The 21,670-nt window shown below is 43.3% G+C and overlaps 1 protein-coding gene across 2 annotated transcripts in view; it reads left to right on the plus strand.

Moving 5' to 3' along the window:
• Positions 1–21,350, plus strand: part of LOC143844494 (nardilysin-like) — a 45,328-nt gene extending 23,978 nt beyond the window's left edge. For both annotated transcript variants that reach the window (XM_077351663.1, XM_077351664.1), the window contains exons 19-31: positions 1,869–1,920; positions 4,969–5,119; positions 5,680–5,807; positions 6,444–6,606; positions 6,767–6,798; positions 9,557–9,695; positions 11,262–11,309; positions 11,704–11,756; positions 12,850–12,933; positions 15,382–15,472; positions 17,239–17,355; positions 19,131–19,220; positions 21,139–21,350. In XM_077351663.1, the coding sequence (XP_077207778.1) occupies positions 1,869–1,920; positions 4,969–5,119; positions 5,680–5,807; positions 6,444–6,606; positions 6,767–6,798; positions 9,557–9,695; positions 11,262–11,309; positions 11,704–11,756; positions 12,850–12,933; positions 15,382–15,472; positions 17,239–17,355; positions 19,131–19,220; positions 21,139–21,333 (1,343 nt within the window). In that variant the 3' untranslated portion in view covers positions 21,334–21,350. The remainder of the gene's footprint in view (positions 1–1,868; positions 1,921–4,968; positions 5,120–5,679; positions 5,808–6,443; positions 6,607–6,766; positions 6,799–9,556; positions 9,696–11,261; positions 11,310–11,703; positions 11,757–12,849; positions 12,934–15,381; positions 15,473–17,238; positions 17,356–19,130; positions 19,221–21,138) is intronic.
• Positions 21,351–21,670: the final 320 nt, after the last annotated feature.

Here is a 21,670-nt window from a genome sequence, read left to right on the forward strand (position 1 = left end):
CAAATTTAAGGATTCACAAGGGCGGGTGGGGGACATATAATTATTAGATTATATAGGCATGTATGACATTATTGCATGTGAAAAAGTTGTAGTAGAGCAGCTAAATAGAAGTCCCTGTTTTTAATATCCGCTGGAAAGGACAGCAAAGCCTTTGGTTTATTATTGACGCAATCAGCACTCTGGAGAGCTCTTGCTGCTCAAAATGGAGCTTAGGAGGAACTGACAAGAAGGGTGTTAGGCCATAAAAGAGTTCCAGATGACACAAAGGGAGTTCAAAAGGAGCGCTTGGCAGGTAGCTAAAGGAAAAGTGAACCCACCCCAGCCTTGGCACTGGGAGACGGAGACGAGCTGGCTTTTCATACCTCGCTTTTCACTACCCAAAAGAGTCTCAGAATGGCTTACGATCACCTTCCCTTCCCCTCCCCACAACAGAACCTTGTGAGGTAGGTGAGGCTTAAAGAGCTCTGACAGAAACTGCTCTGTGAGCTCAAACAGGAACATGACTATTCTAAGGTCACCCAGTTGGCTACATGTGGAGGAATGGGGGATGATACCCAGTTCTCGAGATTAGAGGTTGCTGCATATGCTCTCTGTCTTCTGGTCTATTACATTGTTAGTTGACCTACAGCCAGATTTCCTATTATCTTGAGTGGAATTGATGTCAACATAAGCAAGGCTGCCCTCTCTGCACCCTTGGCAATATGTAGACTTTGGGCCCACAGAACTAGCTAGTGAGAATTACATACCATGCTACCCATGCCTGTCCTTTGGGGATCTGCCAGTAGAATGATGTGTAACCATCTGATCCACCACAGGCTTGACAGTGTGTGGAAGCCACTTCTCTGTGGCACAATCCCAAACCAGTGTGGAGTGTGTGCAAATGGGATAGCCAAATGAGAAAGATGCATCTCACCTACTTAAATGACATCCTGCCACACAGAAGGTTTCTAGCTGCATGAAAGGGGTGCACACAACCCATCCTGTCTCCATGGTTTGCGTCATTCACACAAGGTCCACAGAGTATAACATCCAACTAGGGTATATAGGTGAATAATGAACTGCTTTAGGTAACTGATGAAGCAGTTCACCATATTATATAATTGGAACAGAGAACATGTACTCAAAGTAAATACTTGCACCCAGAATATCCCAGTTGCTTTTGGAGCAGTTGAAGCAAGATGAGACACTTTCGGTCTTTAAAGTGTTGATCTTTATATGTTGTTGTTGTTAGGTGCAAAGTTGTGTCCGACCCATTGCGACCCCATGGACAATGATCCTCCAGGCCTTCCTGTCCTCTACCATTCCCCGGAGTCCATTTAAGTTAACACCGACTGCTTCAGTGACTCCATCCATCCACCTCATTCTCTGTCGTCCCCTTCTTCTTTTGCCCTCGGTCGCTCCCAGCATTAGGCTCTTCTCCAGGGAGTCCTTCCTTCTCATGAGGTGGCCAAAGTATTTGAGTTTCATCTTCAGGACCTGGCCTTCAAAGGAGCAGGCAGGGCTGATCTCCTCTAGGACTGATCTTTATATATTTTAGTGTAAACCTCTGTGAGACAATTGAGAGTGGTGGTATATAAATACAAAAATAGATAAATAAAGTCTATGATATTTTTGCTGAGTCTTGAGAAATTTGAAATAAGCATGAAAGCTGTAGTAGCACTTTGGTGCTCCGGTGGGTGTCACAGGCCTAAGGGCTAGCAAGAGCAAGGGGCAGCAAGAGCTTTTACATGAAATCATGTAAAAGAACATAAATGTGTGTCATCATAGAAAAACAATTCTATTGGTGAAGGAAACCACAGGCTATCATAAACAAGCTGTTTGTGCAGGTCTGACTTTTGTTCTTTGCCATTCCATTTCTCCTCCTTCAGCGTTCATCTGTTTCCACCTTGTCTCTCCATTGATACAGCACTCTGCAACAAAGTAAGCATTGCTTTCCCCCTTTTCTTACACCATTGTAAATTTATGTCCAAATTGTAGACCCTACTGCCTGATTTAGCAAAAATCAGTTTCAAAATACAACACAGTTCTAGTGCTGAAGCAAAGTAGATTTAATCTTATAAAATGCCTGGACGAGAGATGCTTGGGAACTCTACATAAGCTGTTCTGGACTCCTTGGGCGGAAACAAGCACATCCATGAAATTTTAATTAATTAATTAATGGGTGCTAGCAAAACAGAAAATGTGGTTACTAAGCCAGGATCCAATATGACTGTGCAGTGATGAGTCTGCATAGGATCCCCATCTCCTTCAAAGGTACTGCCTTTGGTGATGCACCTGCCAGTTGTGACTATCTTAGAAGGCAAAAACTGTACACTAGAACCGAATACCAAAGAACTTGGTCACTAATAGTTTCCTCATCCAGAATTGAAAAGCTTTTCATATAAACGAACGTAGCCTTAATGTTTTCCCTGTAGTACAAATCTGATTCCCCTAAAACCCTATCTATTCAAGCAACTGCACCCCACTGACTTTGCTTCAAGTCCTGTTGAAGCAAACTGATATACTTAGTTGACTAGGTGGTGGGGGAACTGCAGTCTTCTTTGGTGACCTCGCAGTACTAACCTTGGCCAACCCTGCTTAGCTTCTGAGATGTGATGAGATTGGGCTAACCTGTGTTTGACGTAAAGGTAAAGGTATCCCCTGTGCAAGCACCGAGTCATGTCTGACCCTTGGGGTGACGCCCTCCAGCGTTTTCATGGCAGACTCAATATGGGGTGGTTTGCCAGTGCCTTCCCCAGTCATTACCATTTACCCCCCAGCAAGCTGGGTACTCATTTTACCGACCTCGGAAGGATGGAAGGGTGAGTCAACCTTGAGCCGGCTGCTGGGATCGAACTCCCAGCCTCATGGGCAGAGCTTTCAGAGAACCTTTCTGCTGCCTTACCACTCTGCGCCACAAGAGGCTCTGTGAGTTTACAACCTTGTAAATGTTCCTCCTGATCCTCTCAGGAGTCCAGTCTGTGGTCAGTCCAACTGTAGTCAGCTGTATGGTCCACAGTGGGTCCTGCTTCTAATATAAGAGTCAATCAGTGCAATTCTTGCACTAGTAACTTGTCCACATTAGTGCAATAGTTCAAGTATCTAGCTTTATATATTCATGGCTTGACGTTTGCATGCAATATTTTGTACTGTGCTGGAAAGAGGCTGTCTGATTACTTGGGAGACTGAATATAGTTGGGTTCTTCATTTCTGAAACTAAAAGTTTTTGCCCTGCTGATGTCGAATCAGTACATTTTGTCCATGGATGATGAGGTGGGAAAGCAGCAGCAAAGATGATAGGAATTAAAGCCCGGAGTTACTTACAATAGATCTAAGCCTCACTTTGTTCAATGCTGCTTAGGACAGTATCTGAACACCGCCCGTGGCGCCACGGGCGCCACGGACTAAATAAAAGAGTAAGGCGTTCTGGGGCGGGATGTGTCCGGGATGAGGAAGGGTCCGGATTGGACCCTTCCTCATGACAGACAATCGGAGGGAACAATCGGCAGGCGCGAAGCGCCTGCCGATTGCTCCCTCTGATTCCCAGCCCCAGCAACTGCGAGCCGCGCGCAGCGCGGCTTGCAGTTGCTCCTGGCCTGACGCCCGAGGGAACCCACGCAGGCCGCAGCCCCCGCGCACCACCCCCTCGCCCCCAACTTACAATGGTCTCCGCCGTCCTCGCAGCCGCTCCCGGCTCGCTTCCTGCCCCGGCTTCTGCAGCGCCGCCTCTCGCGTTATCGTGCAGCCAACAAGGTTCCAGGAAGAAACAGTCCACCAGCGGCCCTGCCAGCAAGCGGCCCGATGTGCGGGCGCGGCTCGCGGGCGCGGCCCGGGCGCGGCTCGCGGGCGCGGCCCGGGCGCGGCTCGCGGGCGCGGCCCGGGCGCGGCGCGCGGGCGCGGCTCGCGGGCGCGGCCCGCGGGCGCGGCCCGGGCGCGGCTCGCGGGCGCGGCCCGGGCGCGGCTCGCGGGCGCGGCCCGGGCGCGGCTCGCGGGCGCGGCCCGCGGCCGCGGCCCGGGCGCGGCCCGAGCCGGTCCCCAGCAGACTGACGGCGGTCCCCAGCAGACTGACGGCGGTCCCCAAGGTCAGTTTCTAGCGCCCGCTGTATTCGGCATACAGCGGGCTTAATTACTAGTTTGAAAATATATAACTTGGTTTGAAAAGACTGCTGACTACAACTCTAGTGAACCAAAACTACTTAAAAATAACTTTTGTGACAGCTCTGGAAGTTTTTCCCAAATCGATGGGAGTTAATTAATTGCTTATATATTTTTTAAAATTGGTTAAACATTTATTGGGTGATATGACCATATGAGCCTCTTGTGGCACAGGGTGGTAAGGCAGCCAACATGCTGCCTGAAGCTCTGCCCATAAGGCTGGGAGTTAGATACCAGCAGCCGGCTCAAGGTTGACTCAGCCTTCCACCCTTCTGAGGTCAGTAAAATGAGTACCCAGCTTGCTGGGGTAAAATGGTAATGACTGGGGAAGGCACTGGCAAACCACCCCGTATTGAGTCTGCCTGGAAAACGCTAGAGATCATCACCCCAAGGGTCAGACATGACCCGGTGCTTGCACAGGGGGATACCTTTACCTTATGACCATATATGAACTGCTCCCCACTCCCCAAATGGCCAATGAGGAGCTTGGAGGGGGTGGGAAGGGGAGGGGCCCCAGGTAGTGCACAGCTCTGCTTCCCAACCCTATTCTGCACCATCGTGCCACTCCCAGAGTTTCTCGAAGCCTGAAAAATGTTTCCAGGGTTTCTCAACAGGAAAAAAGTGGAGAAAGACTGCCTTAAACAATGACTCTTTCTTTTTGATATTATAGATAGCCGGGGTGGCTATAAACACACTTTTGCACCATTTGGGAACTGTCTGTGCAAAGAACTGTCATTGTACAGCTGAATGTGTCTATGTTTGTCTTCTAACTCATCAGCATATTGTTGGTCTCTATTGTTGGTTATGCCTTCAGTCATCTTTTTCCCTTTCCAGTATGGTGCTTTTTGATACTTTTGTAACTATCCTTACTCACAATCTTGCTGGATTTGCATATGAAGCCGATGTTGCTCAGCTGGAATACAAAGTTGTAGCAAAAGAACATGGCCTGATCCTTCGAGTGAAAGGTTTTAACCACAAACTACCAGTAAGTAAAAAAAGATATATTTTTTGCATCATTTACTGTCATGTTAATACTTATGCATTGCTTCAGTTTGGTTTTTAGATTTCTGGTTGGTTCTATAATGCGAATCCCTATCCCTATGAATGTTCTGTCTTATCAACTATGTCGCTATAATCTACCCTGAATCCAAGTGAGAAGAGGGGCCTATAAGTAACGCACATTTTATTTGTTTGTTTATTTATAAATAAGTACTTTGTTAATCCTTCTTCATTACAGATAATGGACTGGAATCTAGCCATTCTATTGTAGAACAACATAAGTACATTGTGAAACTATCTTTAAGGTTTATTTGTAAATGTCAGAATATTCTGTTATCACTTCCTGACTAAACATTATTACTAAATGTCAGTATACACTGCATTGTTGTAGTTTACTACATCATACAATTCTGCATTTGGGGGGTCCTCTATTTCTACTTGTTTCCATGAATTTGAGATGACCTGTGAGAGGCTGTGTAGCAGTCCCTTAATAGGCCAACACAAACTCATCAATGCTAACATTATTTCTCTTTCCCCTCCTCTCAGTTGCTCTTTCAGTTGATTATTGACCACATATCTGACTTCAGTTTCACGCCAGCAACTTTCGAGATGATAACCGACCAGCTGAAAAAGACATATTTTAACTTTCTCATCAAAGCAGATACACTGGCAAAGTGAGTGCCCTTAGGGAGAGAATAAGAAAAGCCATATAATGTTGAGAATTCAGTGATATGCATTCATTTCTCTGCAGAATATACGTAGCCATACTGGATCATATCAAGAGGCTATCTAGTCCAGCATCCATGATAATTGCTAACCTGATGCCTCTGGGAAGACCACAAGTAGTGCACGAATATAATAAATGTCCCTTTCTGCTTTGGGGTGGATCCCAAGGTGTTTTATTTTGTTGGTGTTGTTAAATAAAAATAAATAAATCTTTAATTTTCTATCCCTTCCTGTAAGGGCGGGTTCCATCAAAGTATAAAATACAATATTATGTTGGGATAATAACACTTATAGCAGTGGACCAACTCTTCTGATCATAGCAAGGGCAATTCTGCATGTTCTCTCTACTACAGACCCCCTTCTGCCCTCCTTTCTGTTTGAGGGATTCCTTGGCATCCATTAGCAGATTGGTATGGAGAGGAGAGTGGGAAAGCTCAATGCCATGAGCCTCATGGGTCCTGTTAACTCTGCTTTGGATCAGACTCACTCTCTTCCTCAACCTTCTGCTCTTCAATATGATGACGGTACTTAAAACTCTGAATTATGCCTTTACTGATGATGCATCTTTCCCCCTGGGTTTGTAGAGACCTACGACTTTCAATACTGGAGCATGGCAGGTGGTCTTTGATAGAAAAATTCAAGGCTTTAAATAAAGGCATTTCCACAGAAGCTCTGCTAGCATTCGTGAGTGCTTTCAAGTCTCGCTTGTGGGTTGAAGGACTTGTCCAAGGAAACTTCACAGGCAATGTAAGTATCAACTTTGGATTCTGGTTCCACTGGATGCAAACGCTTAGCAGTTCTGCACATTGTTTTATTTGCCCTTGTTGGGCCCTAGCCATCATTTTATGTTCACAAATGGAAGTCCTTTTGCCTAAATAAAACTCACTCTTTACCTTTTATATTCTAGGAATCAAAGGAGTTTCTGAAATATATTGTCGAGTGAGTACCTTGAGATGACTTTCACTTTTAGGTAATCATAGAATAACAGAATTGTAGAGATGAAAGGGACCATACAAGCAATCTAGTCCAACCCCCTGCTCAATGCAAAACTGTCCTGAAGAGAGAAAAATATAATGGTGTGTATGTTGAGTCTTTTTGAAGAGCCCATCCCTTTTTAAATTCTAATGAGGTAACTTGAAATATGAAAGTTAAAAAAAAAAAACACATGTTAAATCATCTAATGTTCCTTTCTAAATTTTATCAGGCTAGTAGCTAAATAGAGTCTTCATCTTCAAAGGCAGTATGCATCACAAATCTTGTAAAGCATTTTAAAAGTAAATCATCTTCAGTATTGCACAATAAAGTAGAGTTGTTCTACTTTGGGACATAATCTATGGAAATATAAGAAACTAGCAAGAAAGCCCATTGCAACCAGGAATGCAATGGGCGCTAGGACCCAGGGGACACCAGGAGGTGCTTTTTTTTTCTGCTGCATGGAGCTGGGAAAGGCTCCTTCAGGGTTTTGTTTTCTGCTGCTTGGATCTGCGAAAGGCTCCTACAGGGTTTTTTTTTCTGCTGCTTGGAGCTGTGAAAGGCTCCTGCAGGGTTTTTTTTTTCTGCTAGCTCTCGTGGGCGTGCCGGCTTGGAGCTCCTACAGGGGTTTTTTTTCCTGCTGCTTGGAGCTGGGAAAGGCTCCTTCAGGGTTTTGTTTTCTGCTGCTTGGATCTGCGAAAGGCTCCTACAGGGTTTTTTTTTCTGCTGCTTGGATCTGCGAAAGGCTCCTACAGGGTTTTTTTTTCTGCTGCTTGGAGCTGTGAAAGGCTCCTGCAGGGTTTTTTTTTCCTGCTAGCTCTCGTGGGCGTGCCGGCTTGGAGCTCCTACAGGGGTTTTTTTTCCTGCTGCTTGGAGCTGGGAAAGGCTCCTTCAGGGTTTTGTTTTCTGCTGCTTGGATCTGCGAAAGGCTCCTACAGGGTTTTTTTTTCTGCTGCTTGGAGCTGTGAAAGGCTCCTGCAGGGTTTTTTTTTTCTGCTAGCTCTCGTGGGCGTGCCGGCTTGGAGCTCCTACAGGGTTTTTTTTTCCTGCTGCTTGGAGCTGGGAAAGGCTCCTTCAGGGTTTTGTTTTCTGCTGCTTGGATCTGCGAAAGGCTCCTACAGGGTTTTTTTTTTTCTGCTGCCTCTCGTCGGCGCGGCGGCTTGGAGCTCCTACAGGGGTTTTTTTTTCTGCTGCCTCTCGTCGCGCTAGCGGCGAAAGGCTCCTCCGGGGGTGTTTCTTTTTGTTCTGCAGCTTCTCGGCGGCTGGAGTCTTGTGTTTGCGGCGGGGGCTTCCTTGGGGCCGGCCTGACGCGGTGAGAGACGCTTCGCGCCTCTCACCACGTCAGGCCGGGAGCAACTGCGAGCCGCGCTGAGCGCGGCTCGCAGTTGCTGGGGCTGGGAATCGGAGGGACCAATCGGCAGGCGCTTCGCGCCTGCCAATTGGTCCCTCCGATTGTCTGTCGTGAGGAAGGGTCCAATTCGGACCCTTCCTCATCACGGACAGAGCCCTCCTCAAGGCCCCTTAACCATTTATTTAGTCCGTGGCGCCCGCGGCGCCACGGGCGGTGTACAGATGAAGTCACATTGCCTTTAATGAGTGAGAATTAATCCCATGTTTACAAATTAAGCATGGGATTAATTTTTACCACTGAATCCAGTAGAACTCCAAAAAGCATAACTTTGGTTGTGTCATGTCATTATTTTCCCCAAAAATAAATGTAAGGACCATGATCCATCAAAAATTAGGCACTTTTATATTCTAGTAATTGCAATAAGAGGAAGATGAAGATAACCCTCCTATTTAAATCAACAGTACTTAAAGGTACTTAATTTGGCCTAGTTCATATTCACACAATTTTCCTTCTCCAGCAGTGGATATTCTTGCGTGTGAAACTGATCATTTCAAAACCCTGATCACAATCCTGTCCTCCAAAGACACAACAATAGCAGTGAGGGATGGTTATATATCTTAGTGTAGTCCTCTGGCCCTCATCTCCTCTCCCTTTGTCACCATTTGTACTTATAAATTTAACTGGCCCTAAGCCCTCATCTCCATTGCACAAGTTGTTTACACTCGGAGTTCAACTCAGTAATTTTTATCCAAATGAGTGGGAGGGCAGGTTGAAGGTATAGAAGGTGTGAGCATACCTTTTGATTCCAGTATAACCACTGGGTGTGCCCATGCTGAGTAGATAGAGCAAAGCAAGGCAATTTGGCAATCCTCCATGAATACTGCTAAATCCAGGCTTAGATCACATGTTTAGCTTTGGAAAGGAAAGAAATTTTCCCACTGGGTAGTTATTGAGTCTTGATGCTGAATCTCTTCTACCCAACCACTCTTCATGAGAATATATACCCTAAGAATAAATTGAACTGTGGCCAAATGATATGCTACAAAATCAGACTAATGTGTACATTTAACAGTTCATAAAAGTCACTGAATCATGATTCTGTTCTCTGATTATACACTTGTGGTCATAAACTGGCACAAGATCCAGGCTATGGGTCTTGTAGGCATGTATGCAGCAACCTTGCTGAAGTTTAGCAAATGTGAGTCTGGTCAGTGTGTGGGTGAGATATTTTCTGAGAATCTCAAGCTTCCATGAAGGAAATGTGGGAATATGAAATAAATACCAGCATGAACATTAAAACCAGAAGAAGTCCTTCTAGTTTTATTTAAAGAAACAATAGTTATTCACCACTATGATATTTATTGTTCTCTTCAGAAAACTGCAGTTCCTTCCACTTCTACATCCATGTCCTATTCAGTTCCGGGTGATAGACCTACCAGTTAATCACTTTGTATGTAAAGTGAAATCCCTTCACAAAGGAGATGCAAATTCCATTGTCACTGTCTACTACCAGGTAACATGTTGCTGATTTGGGCCTATTAATCTTGGCTTTGATCACTTTTTTGAGCCAGTGGTATTTAGCGATGCTAGCGTTCAGGTGATATCTGGGGATCCCCTGGAATTACAGCTCATCTCTATGCAACAGAGATCAGTTCCCCTGGAGAAAATTGATTTTTCAGATGGTAGACTCCATGACATTGTACCCTTCTGAGATCCCTGTCCCCCCCCCCCCAGGCTCCATCCCTAAGCTTCCAGAAGTTTCCCAGCCTGGATCTAGCAACCCTCCCTCCATCCTCTGCTGGTGGCCCAGGAATGAACTAGCAAGCCTAGTGGTAATTAAGGACTAAAATAATTGTTGAATTTGTAGAGTTTACAAATGAACTGTCCCAGTTTGTGCCTCAGTTACAAGTCTGTCCAAATTCTGCTCCAAAATTTGACTAATACTTGCCTGCTCCAACCTTCTCTGCCGCCAGTTTCCTTCCTCCCCCTTTTATCCACATCTTGAGGGAGTGAGGTAAACAATGGGTCAGGTGCTAAAATAGGTGGTCCCTAGAGAGGGCAGCATATCATTATTTGGAGACAAATAAAGTGGGCTAATTTTAGCAAAAGTACAGTCTCTACCTCTCCAGTATTTTTGGTTATCAAAACTAGGCCTTGGAGGATGTTTTTCAGTCTTCGTTGCTTCTGGCAATGCCAAGTTCTCCCTGCCCCAATCAAACCAGTAATGGAGGCTTAATGATATTTTCCAAGGCCTATTTTTGATCAACAATGTGATGTTAAAGATGGGCCCCATTGTTCTCTCCAGCTTTTCTGGTACTTAGTTCGTTTTGTTCTGCCTTGCAAAGTAAGTTTGGAAAATGAGGAGGGGACAAAACTGAAGGAGGAAACACTGGAGTGGGTAAATATTTAGCAGGGAAGCACTCTCAGAGTTTCAGAGAATTTTCTGGGGAAAAAGATCAAGAATTCTCTGGAAACACTTGGGAAATTGAGCACATTCAAAAAGGGGGGTTGGCCTCTTCTAGCAGTGGGATTCTTGTACAAATTTATATTCATTCTTGCCCCCATTCCAATTGTATGAAATATCCTAGTAATTCCTGGAATCATAAAGGGCCTCCTGCTGTAAATATGCACAGTATATTATAGACTACATATCCAACAGTTTCTGCAGGACAAAAGTGATTCTGCACACATTTTACTGCTCTCAATATGGCAATGACAGCATGACCTAAAAATTAAGTTCTTCAGAGTATGTGTCATATGGGAACAATTCCCTGAGGGCACGTAGTTTCAAAACCATAGCCTTCAGGGCCAATTCACATTTTACAAGATCCTTGTGTACCCCATGTGTCCTGTTGACAAGATGCGTCATGAGCATTCCCTGGGCAGAAATTAATTCCTAGATGTGTGGAGTCCAATTCAGATTAGGAACATGGCACTCATGGCGAAGGGCTGATGTTTCTCCCTGGTACCTTTTCCTAGGCTCATTATTGTGGCAACTAAAACATTGAAATGGAACTCCATGTTTCACAGAAAAAAATTATTCATCTACTCTCACCTCTTGTTTTTTTTGTATTTTTAGACTGGCGCTAGGACTTTAAAAGAATATGCACTCATGGAACTGCTCGTGGTATGTTTTGATGCTCTTTCCATAAAGCAAGCAATATTCTATGGTTGAAAGAACAATTATGAACATGAAAAAGTGACATGAGTCACAGATGTCTCCATAACATTTTCAGGCCTGGAGACAAACAGTGCTTTTCCATTGCCTGCCTCTGTGTAATAATCCTGGATTTTCTTGGTGGTCTCCCCTCCAAGTATTAACCAGGACCAACTCTGCATAGCTTCCAAGATCTGATCCTATTGTGCTAGTCCGGGACGTCCAGATTAGAATAAATTATTAATATAGATTGCTCTAATGAGTTTCATGCAAGTGAAGGTGGTGCTTTGAGATGTATTGCTACATGGATGTGTGTTGCACAGGTCATGCTAAATGTTCACATAGAAATAACACTGCATTTTAGATGCACATGGAGGAGCCGTGCTTTGATTACCTGAGGACCAAGCAAACCCTGGGGTGAGTTGCTGTTGGCAGAAAGCCTTGGTGTATATATGAGGATATTTGGAATACTTAATTGTTTTGAGAACTCCCTACTATTTAGTAGTGGATATTCATGGAGAAACATTGCAAAGTGAGGTGGTCAACATCTCAGAGATCACTTTATTCCACAGACACTAATTGGTGGATCTCAGAACAGTTCAAACTCATTGTTGGGGGTCTACAGTATTTATTATCAGATGATCCTGGCTTTTTATTAGTTTTTTCCTTCTTCTCAGGTCTACAGGACCTGAAAACAATCATGATTTTAAAAAACCAAAACTGTATTCAAAACTGGTAATTTTGGGGAATACTAAAAATTTCAGGGGTACAATAGACCCAAACCAAAAAAAGTGTGCACACTGCTAGAAGAAGAAGAAGAGTTGGTTCTTATATGCCACTTTTCCCTACCCGAAGGAGGCTCAAAGCGGCTTACAGTTGCCTTCCCATTCCTCTCCCCACAACAGACACCCTATGGGGTGGGTGAGGCTGAGAGAGTGCTGATATCACTGCTCAGTCAGAACAGTTTTATCAGTGCTGTGGCGAGCTCAAGGTCACCCAGCTGGTTGCATGTGGGGGAGCGCAGAATTGAACCTGGCATGCCAGATTAGAAGTCCGCACTCCTAACCACTACACCAAACTGGCTCTGCTGCTAATCACAGCAACTCAGATAGATTAGGCTGAGGGAGCATGACTTCCCCCAAAGTTCTCATCTGTCCAGCAGATTGGACATTCTAACCTTGATCTCCTAGATCTGATGCTCTAACCACTACACATTAGAACATGGTCTGTTTAGATGGAATAAGAATCTTAGTAGGGTTTGATTCTGACTAGACTGACAGAAGCATTAGACTTTCTTCCTGCCATTTAGACAGTTGTTCAGGTATAATGGCAGTAATGATGTTGTTTAAGCAATAATTCTAATGGTGTTGTCCATCATTCTACTGAATCTGGCTTTCATATGTGTGGGGAGACAGATTTTGATGGATAACTCCCATATAATAATTAATACTTACAGTCAAAATAAAATGACTTGTGCTAGTGGAATGTTATTCTTCTCCTTTGGTTTAAGCTACCATGTCTACTCTGCCACAAGAAACACATCTGGGATCCTGGGTTTTTCTGTTACCGTAGCAACACAGGCAACCAAATATAAGTAAGTCTCCTATTAATTATTTGTAAGAGCGCAAACTTTAATGTTATTATTTCCACACATGAGCTCTGTGAATACGGATGATCTGCACTGCTAAGACCCACATTTTCCTATACAACTACGACACCCTTAAAAAATATAGGACATCAGGTTCCCCATAATTCTCTATGACTAATATTTCTGCTGCTGTCTTCCAACTTGCTAGAGACTCACAGGGGAATATGTGCCTTTACTGCGATATATTTCTTTCTACATACCATGTCTGTGGCTATAATTCATATATAGTGAATCATTACGAAATCCCACTGAAACCAATTGAAGAAGTTAGTTGCAACTAGATTAAATCCAAGTGCTTTCAATTGACACTAATTTTATTGGGGACCCTGCTCTAAAAAAAATCTGCCTTGGAAGTGGGCCTTCTAATACATAGTTCATCCAGGACTTCACTGGCTACGTTGGTGGCAGAGGAAAATGCTGTCAAGCCACAGCCAACTCATGACCTAGACTTCCTTGATAGTCTTCCATCTAAATACTAACCAGGACTGACCCTTCCAGTCTCTAATGAGACTGGGCTAGCCTGAGCCATCTGTTTAAAATGCAAACTGGGGTCCCTAAAATATCACTGGGGAAAGGTAAGAAATTGTTTGGAAATCCTCTCCATCCAGATCTCCTACTCTCAAGCTCGTAAATCTTGTTTCACCCCTAGCCGTGTCCTCCTTTCTCCCTCTTTAGCGGCATCTCAACATTCCTCTCTGCATGCATGTTTAGTCCTTATCATGCCAACGTGATTTTTTTTCCTTTTGACTAATTTTCAGAGTCCTTTCCCCCTATTTACTTAGTGATTCCTCCCTGTTTGCAGAAGCTCATCGTTGTGTCAGCATAGCATTTGTTTGCTGTCTTCATAATAGGCCATCAGTTATGGTGTCATTAGAGGAACTAATGATTGGTCAAGCTGAGTAGTTTGGATATTTCCTCATCTACACATGTCCATATCTCTGCCTCCTGGATTTTACAAACTCACTAAGTCTTGAACAGGCCAATTTCCCCTTCTCTATCTGTGTTATCTCAGCTACATTTAACATGTTGTCTCCTAGAGAAATGCTAATCAGGTCATTTGTGGAAGTTTCTTGGGTAGCAGGGTTTCTTTATCTCATATTTTGCATTGCTCAGTAAGATTCAGAGATGAACAACGCACAAAATCTGTCTGAGAACTGTCTGAATAAAGAAAGTGCAAAACCTACCTGCAAATTTTCACTAGGCCCGTCAACTATCTTTAAAAAAAATCAAAACTCCTTGGAAGCTTCACCCAAGAAAGAACTTCAAAAATTGCCTTGAAATTTTGCTTTAGGGGCTTCAGTAGCAGCATACTGAGACTGAATGGCCAATGCCCCCTGGCATGTGTTTCCGGCTTATTTGGGTACTTACTTCTTCCTCTTTATAGAACACTTGTGATTAGCATCCTGTGGCAGTGATAAGGGGTTATCTTTTTCCATAGCATATTAAGTGATATTAAGACCCAAATATTCTGTAGTACAATAAGTGACATCAAGGCCTTAATTGCTAATCTTCTTAATGATGAACCTTCATTCAGCATCATCACTTTGAAACATCCTCAACTGGAAAGGGGCCTATTGTTACACACCTGCAGAAACAAGCTTCTGGATAATGCATTTTTCATGTTTTTGTCAATATTCTGGAAGACACCAAAACTTCCATTTCAAACATGTAAAACTGTCAGTGACTGAATTTTAAACTCCAGCTTCCTCTGGGTCTTTGTAAAGCTTTAATCAAAGCTGCAATTAATCAGTTAACTAAGCAAAGAGTAATAGTTTAAACTGGAGTTGTCAATGGAAATGTGTTCAGTACTAGAAATCTATAATATATATACAGCACTAGAAATCTACAAATATATATATATATATATATTTGTAGTCTGGCAATACAGTTAAGATGAATTTTCAAGTGACACATTTTTAAATTTGAGGACGGGCCGGATGTATTTCTGAGGGAGGCATTGCCCCCATGTGCTGCCTGTAGGTATGGTCCTGTTTCAACCCTTCCCTAATAAAGATGCAACCCCAAACCAGATTTAACTTTATGTGTACTTTGTAACATTAAAAAATCTGGGATCTCCAATTCACCATTTTCCAGCCATGAGCTTCCTTGACACTCATTTCATATGCGCAAAGTCGATGCAAGTACAAGCTGAACATCTGTTGCACCATAATCCACCCAAATAGTTTGCACATGACGCTCTTCTTATCTGAGTTGACCTACAGGTCTAGTCCAAGCAAAATAAAATACGAAAATCACTTTCCATGCTTTTCAAGACACTAATATGGCACTTTACAGATTTGTAAGTTAAAAGCAAGGCAGCTAATCAACGACAGGAATCTTTATATATCCTTAATAATTACTAATCTTCTTAATGATGAACCTTTGTTTGTTTAGCTCTGAATTAGTTGATAAAAAAATAGAGGACTTCCTTTTGTACTTTGAAGAAAAACTCCGGAATTTATCTGATGAAGAATTTAAAACTCAGGTAAGAGTCACGGCTTCTTTGATTTCTGCATTGCTTGCCTGAGACTTATTTAGTTAGTAGCTTATCTGCCTTTTTACATAGAGACGTCGGGATGCAAATAAGGTTGAGTCTGCTTGGCTGAAGCCACATCATTGTGGAAGAGGTCAAGTGCTCCCGCTAAAATATAAGAGGGTTGTATACAGATGGGGATTGTAAATAGTGAATTCAGTGTTCTGCTGTTGTGCTTGGTTTGTTCATTTGCCATCAGCTGGCATACATGCTAATGTTCTGTTCAGTGAAGCTGGAAGCCTTCTCATGAACTAAGAAACCTTTTCTGACAAAAGAAAAGGTTTTCCATTCTGACAATGGAAAAAGAGGTATATCTTCAGGAGAAGGCTTCTTTGGTGGGACGAAGGCTTCAGACTTTGTTGGGCAGAAGAATAGGATACAAACTTCTATATTGGCCTGACCTTGGCTTAAAAATGGATTGCATCTATTAGGTACCCCATACCACCTTGAGAAGTAAACAGTTTTAGAGCAATACAATCCTGGTCTCATTTCTTTCAAAGAGAAGAGTACTGGAGACATCAGGTTTCCTTGAAATACTTGCATTACCTCCACATGCAGAGCATATATGAAAACCGAGACACCGTCTTCCAGGATGACTAAAGATAAAGGTGAAGGTATCCCCTGTGCAAGCACCGGGTCATGTCTGACCCTTGGGGTGACACCCTTTAGCGTTTTCATGGCAGACTCAATATGGGGTGGTTTGCCAGTGCCTTCCCCAGTCATTACCGTTTACCCCCCAGCAAGCTGGGTACTCATTTTACCGACTTCAGAAGGATGGAAGGCTGAGTCTACCTTGAGCCAGCTGCTGGTATTGAACTCCCAGCCTCATGGGCAGAGCTTTCAGACTGCATGTCTGCTGCCTTACCACTCTGTGCCACAAGAGGCTCATTCCAGGATGATTACTCCACATCAAATGTCTTGGAAGGGAGGTTCTTTACCCCCAGGTCCTTCACTTCTCAAGCCTGCTCACAAGCCTGTTCTTCTGCTTGTCTATCTTCCAAGCAGTTGTTTAAGTACATAGATTGGATCCCATTATAACTTCTTTACTCAAAATCACCTAATCGCCCAACTTACTACAGTTTCAAACCCATGTGGTTTTATCCCTACATAGCCAAAGGACTTCATCCTCTTTCTTTCCTGCAGTGCTGTACCATTGTATGCTGTTGAGTTTAAATGAGGTGCTTTGCCTGCGTGCCATAATTTTGTTATGTTGGTGCTCTGTTCTTAAAATGTTTCTGCACATTAGTGCTTCAGTTTATGGTCTACCCCTTTTTCCTGCCTACAAGAGCAGTTGCACTATAAGAAAGTACAAGTGGTAGTACATCTATCCATATCTGACAGAAATATAGACTCAAGCTTTCATCAAGAAGGTGGTTATTATAGCCCACATTTCACTACCCAAAAGAGCCTCTAAGCAGTTTTACAACTGCCTTGCCTTCCTCTCTCCACAACAGACACCCTGTGAGGTAGGTGGGACTGAGAGAGCTCTGAGAACTGTGGCTGACCCAGGATCTCCCAGCCGGGAGTGTGTGGAGGAGGAGTAGGGAAACAAACCCAGCTCTCCAGATAAGAGGCCGTCACTCAACCACTATACCAGAGAGCCACAAGTGGCAGAATAGTTTGCTATGAGATCTACAGTGATACGTGAACCTTTTGAAATCAGAATGTTGTTACTTTCTTATACACGAAAGCTTTCCTAATATGATATATTTTAATAGGTCTCAGCTCTAATAAAACTTAAACAGACTGATGATGCTCAACTTGGGGAAGAGGTAGAAAGGAACTGGAGCGAAGTGGTCACTCAACAATATGTGTTCGACAGGCTTGCCCGAGAGGTAGTAAATTAAAAACACAACCGTTTTTATTTTCTGGATAACAGTCTGTAACATCTGATGCATGGTTTTTTCTTTTTTCTTTTTAAGATTAAACTTTAGCTATTGAAATGGCTTTGGGTCTGGCTCACAAAACCGGCTGAAAGAGAAAATGGGAATTTAATCCACGGTGTCAGCTCAGTAGTAGCTCCATGGAACTGAATCAACTGGAAACAAAGTGCTCCACCGTAACCAATTTGTTCCATGGTGACAAAATTGTAAAATGGAAAGAACGGAGCTTACTGAATCATGTTATTGCAGGGAGGGAGAATGCGCAAGCCTCTCTTCCCAAGTGGTAGCGTATCCTCCATTTCCCACACAAGGATTATCTCTGGATAGAAGCAACACGTGTGAGGAGTTGTGACTGAGGTCCTCAAATGACATTGCAGTTACTGCACACACAAAAAGAAAGAAATTTTTGCAATCAGGATCAGATTTTCTCTTCCGTAGGGACTGTGGGAATAAGAGTCCGTTTCTGTTTCCCCTTTGCAGCCCAAAACTGGGGAGTCGCTTTTGGCAAGCAATGATGCCTCTCCCCATTTGTGTTCTGTTCTTTTGTTAGTTATCAAAGCTGTAATCGGTGAGAGCTCCACGTCAGAACACTGCATGTGTTTAGTGGGGGTTGTTGATTCATAGGGATTATCCAGTAGTGAAAGAGAGCAAGGGTATAGGAGTTGTTGAAATAAAAACATAGCAGGCCCTCAAGTAGGGATGGATGAGCAACCCCACTCAAATCACATTTTTGCCAATAAATTATTCTGTGGATGGTTCAAAAGTCATCTTGGAACAAAGGTAATGGAGGAAAATGTTACTTCCTCAGCCCATGGTGGAGACTGCTAAGGTCTCATGATCTTCCTTGGCATCAGATGTGTGATCTCACTTCCAATTTACAGTGAGCCAGTCCAGTTTATGGATTAATGCCCAGACATATCATTAACGCCCTTGCTCAGAAATGGCAAACTGAATGTCATGGCTTCCTTTACTGGGCCGATCCACCTCATGCCTCTTTTTCTGCTGCCTTCAGCTTGCCCTAACTTGACTGATTCTTCCGGTGAGTTTTGTTTTCTCATGATGTGGCCAAAATACAATGGCCTCAGTTTAGCCATTTTAGCTTCTAAGGAGAGTTCAGGCATTGTTTGATCTTGAATGCACTCTTTTGTCTTTTGGGTGCTTTAAAGTACCCATAAGACTCTCCTTCAACACCACATTTCAAATGAATCAGTTTTCATCCAGGCCACGGTGAGGTCTACCATTCATAAGGATACACCGGCAAAGTCATGTGATTGATGCTGGTTGACTGCAGCGTGGTTGCATGTCAAAAGCCAACCTGCCCTGATCTCAGCAAGAGCCAGAGCAAGGCTCTCCCTACGGTCCAGCAATCAAACCATCAAGATAGTGTCATGCAGTTGCTACAAGCATCTTCTGCTGCCTGTCTACCACACACTGTAATCCCCAAGTGACTTTATAATTTGGTCTTTTTAGCATTCATAGAATCAGCTCATAATGTAATGGGGTGGGGTGGATGCACCTATCCCCTGATACAGGTATTCCACATTTACAATTAAAAAATATTTATATTTTCATTGCTTACAGTTTCTCACATACAGCGCTTAGTGATGAAAAGTTAAAAAAACAGCTAAATAAACAAGGAAATGAGTATGCGTGTTGGTGTGGGTCAAAGCTTAAGTCTTGGTCCTTAGAATGCCTTTGAAATGTGGTTTTATTTCTCCGGAGGATAGATCGTTGCACTGAAGAGCCTTTCCAGAAGAGATTTGCTTGACTGGTTCCTATCACATAGGACCAAGAACCGAAAGGTGTTGAGCACCCATGTGAGTATGTCTGATATTTGGGCTCTTTCTATATTTCACATATATGAACAACAGTCACACTGGCTGAAGGCATAGCCTGCAGCTTCAAGTCAGAAAACTGCTTTGAGTGTGGTTTCTCTGTGGCTGCATAAGGGAGGGGTGGTGGTGCAGTGGTAGAGCATTTGGGTTGGTATGCAGGTTCAATCCCTGGCATCTACTGTTAAAAGCATCAGGTAGTAGATGATTTTAAAAGCTTCTGCTAGAGACCCAGGGAGAGCCACTGCTAGTCTGAGCAAAGAATAGTCTCAGTATAAGTCAGATTCACATGTTCATGTGCCTTGCAGGTGATAAGACACAGTCATGCTCTCTGCTCTGCATGGGTGAGCTCTAGGACATCTTCAAATAACAAAAAAGTTCACAGGAAGTATTTTTGCAGACTTCCCTCCACCCATACCCTGGCTAAGTCACTCCTGGTGGTTAGGAGACCCCCCTAGGTGTAGTGTAGGGCATGGGATAAAGACTGCAGTAAGAAGGGGGGAATGGAGACATCAGCCTTATGAATGGAGAATATATCTACAAAGCTCATGCATGAGCAAGCAGGGATAGTTTCTGAAAATTTCCCCATCTTGCTTCATGATCTCTTCTCTGTTCTGTAATGTTTCCTGACCTTCTGGAGCAGTTTTTGGAGGGGATACAGATGGGGGTAGATTGCTATTGGAAGAGAGAAGTTGGGGGGGGGGAAACCCACCCATAAACTTGTTCCATTTGTGAAGAGTTCTGTTCAATCCCTGCTCCTTCATAATGTTTGAAATAGAACAGCTGATGTAGTTTGGTGTAGTGGTTAGGAACACCAACTTCTAATCTGGCGAGCCGGGTTTGATTCCCCGCTCCTCCACATGCAGCCAGCTGGGGGTGACCTTGGGCTCACCACAGCACAGATAAAGCTGTTATGACTGAGCAGTAATATCAGGGCTCTCTCAGCCTCACCTATCTCAGCAGGTGTATGGTAAAGGGAGAGGAAAGGGAAGGCGATTATAAGCCGCTTTGAGACTCCTGGTAGAGAAAAGCAGCATATAAGAACCAACTCTTCTTCTTCACATTCCTGACAGGAACTTTGCTCCCATCTGAAAATTGCACAAACCACATTACTGCAATGGAAGCGGAGAGACTGGCAGTTTTTAAACATGACACAAAAAAAGAGTGAAGAATGGGAAATGCAACCTGTTCACCAGAATTCATTATCAAATTTCACCAACCACCCAAACATCCTTCCCACACAAAAAAAGCAATAAGCAAGTTTGAAATCAGAACTGCCAATACAAATTGTTCATTTCCTTCTGAGGAGTCCTTTGAGAGATGTCCATATTTAATATTTCCCCCTTCCTATTATGGCCTTTTGACCAAGTGTCTTTAAAATATAGACCTGTGAGGACCTTTATAAAATGTTCTTTAATCTAAAACCCATGCAAAAAAAAATTAAAACTCTAAACGTTGCTGAATAAAGCATGTAGTATAATGGAAGAAAATGTGAAAATATGGAAGTCGAAGACAGCCTACATTTAAAGATCTTTTTACTCATAAAAGGTTAAGGTCACATAAGTACAACACAGGTGCTTTCAGTAGTGAAGGCTGAATGTATTAAATCACATCAACGAACAGCTTTGCCAGGCAAAAACCCACTTCCCTGTTTGCAAACCTGTACTGTTCTTGTTAAATTTTTACCTCATGGAATCAATGTAGGGCAACCCAACTGGCTTGTGATTTGTGAGTGAATACTGGAAGTGTTCTCTTGAGGTATCTTCTTTTTGTGGAAAGCTAGACAGGAATGTCATAACGAAAGTACTGTGAGGATTATGTTTGAAGGAAATCTAGCTTTGTTCAAATGTTTAGAATCTGGAGATTTGCTGACTTTGGTAACAGCTTGACCTTGAATTTTCAGGTGGTTGGATATGGTCAACAGGAAGGAGACTCACCGATTAAACTAGGCTCCCCGGTTCAGGAATCTTTGTTTGGTCAAACACCTGAACTAACATTTTTATCCTCTTCTCCTCTCTTGAATTTCCCTTCTGTTATGGACATCCAAGCATTCACCTCAACGCTGAACATTCTTCCCTTTCACAAAATAATAAAATAAACCTTCATCAGCTTTTACTTCAAGTGTGCTTGTATCACCTGTTTTCATGAGATCTTCATAGAGTTATAGAGTGAATTCCTCAGCCTGGCTTCACATAGGATCAAAAAAGGGCAAACTCAAGGAAACAGGAATCATGTTCAGGAAACAAGTGAAGAGCAAAGATTTTTCCAGGAAAATCTTTGAACAGACCACCATATTTGAAAAGGAGACCTATCCAGACATGCATCCTGGGAAAGTATTGCAAGACTGTGCGAACCACTGTTGGGTAGTTAGTTATTACAGTACTGGACTAGAAATCCAGGTTGAAATCCTCACTCAGCTATAGAAGTTTGCTGGA

The sequence above is a fragment of the Paroedura picta genome, chromosome 9, assembly GCF_049243985.1.
Source record: "Paroedura picta isolate Pp20150507F chromosome 9, Ppicta_v3.0, whole genome shotgun sequence".
NCBI lineage: Eukaryota > Metazoa > Chordata > Lepidosauria > Squamata > Gekkonidae > Paroedura > Paroedura picta.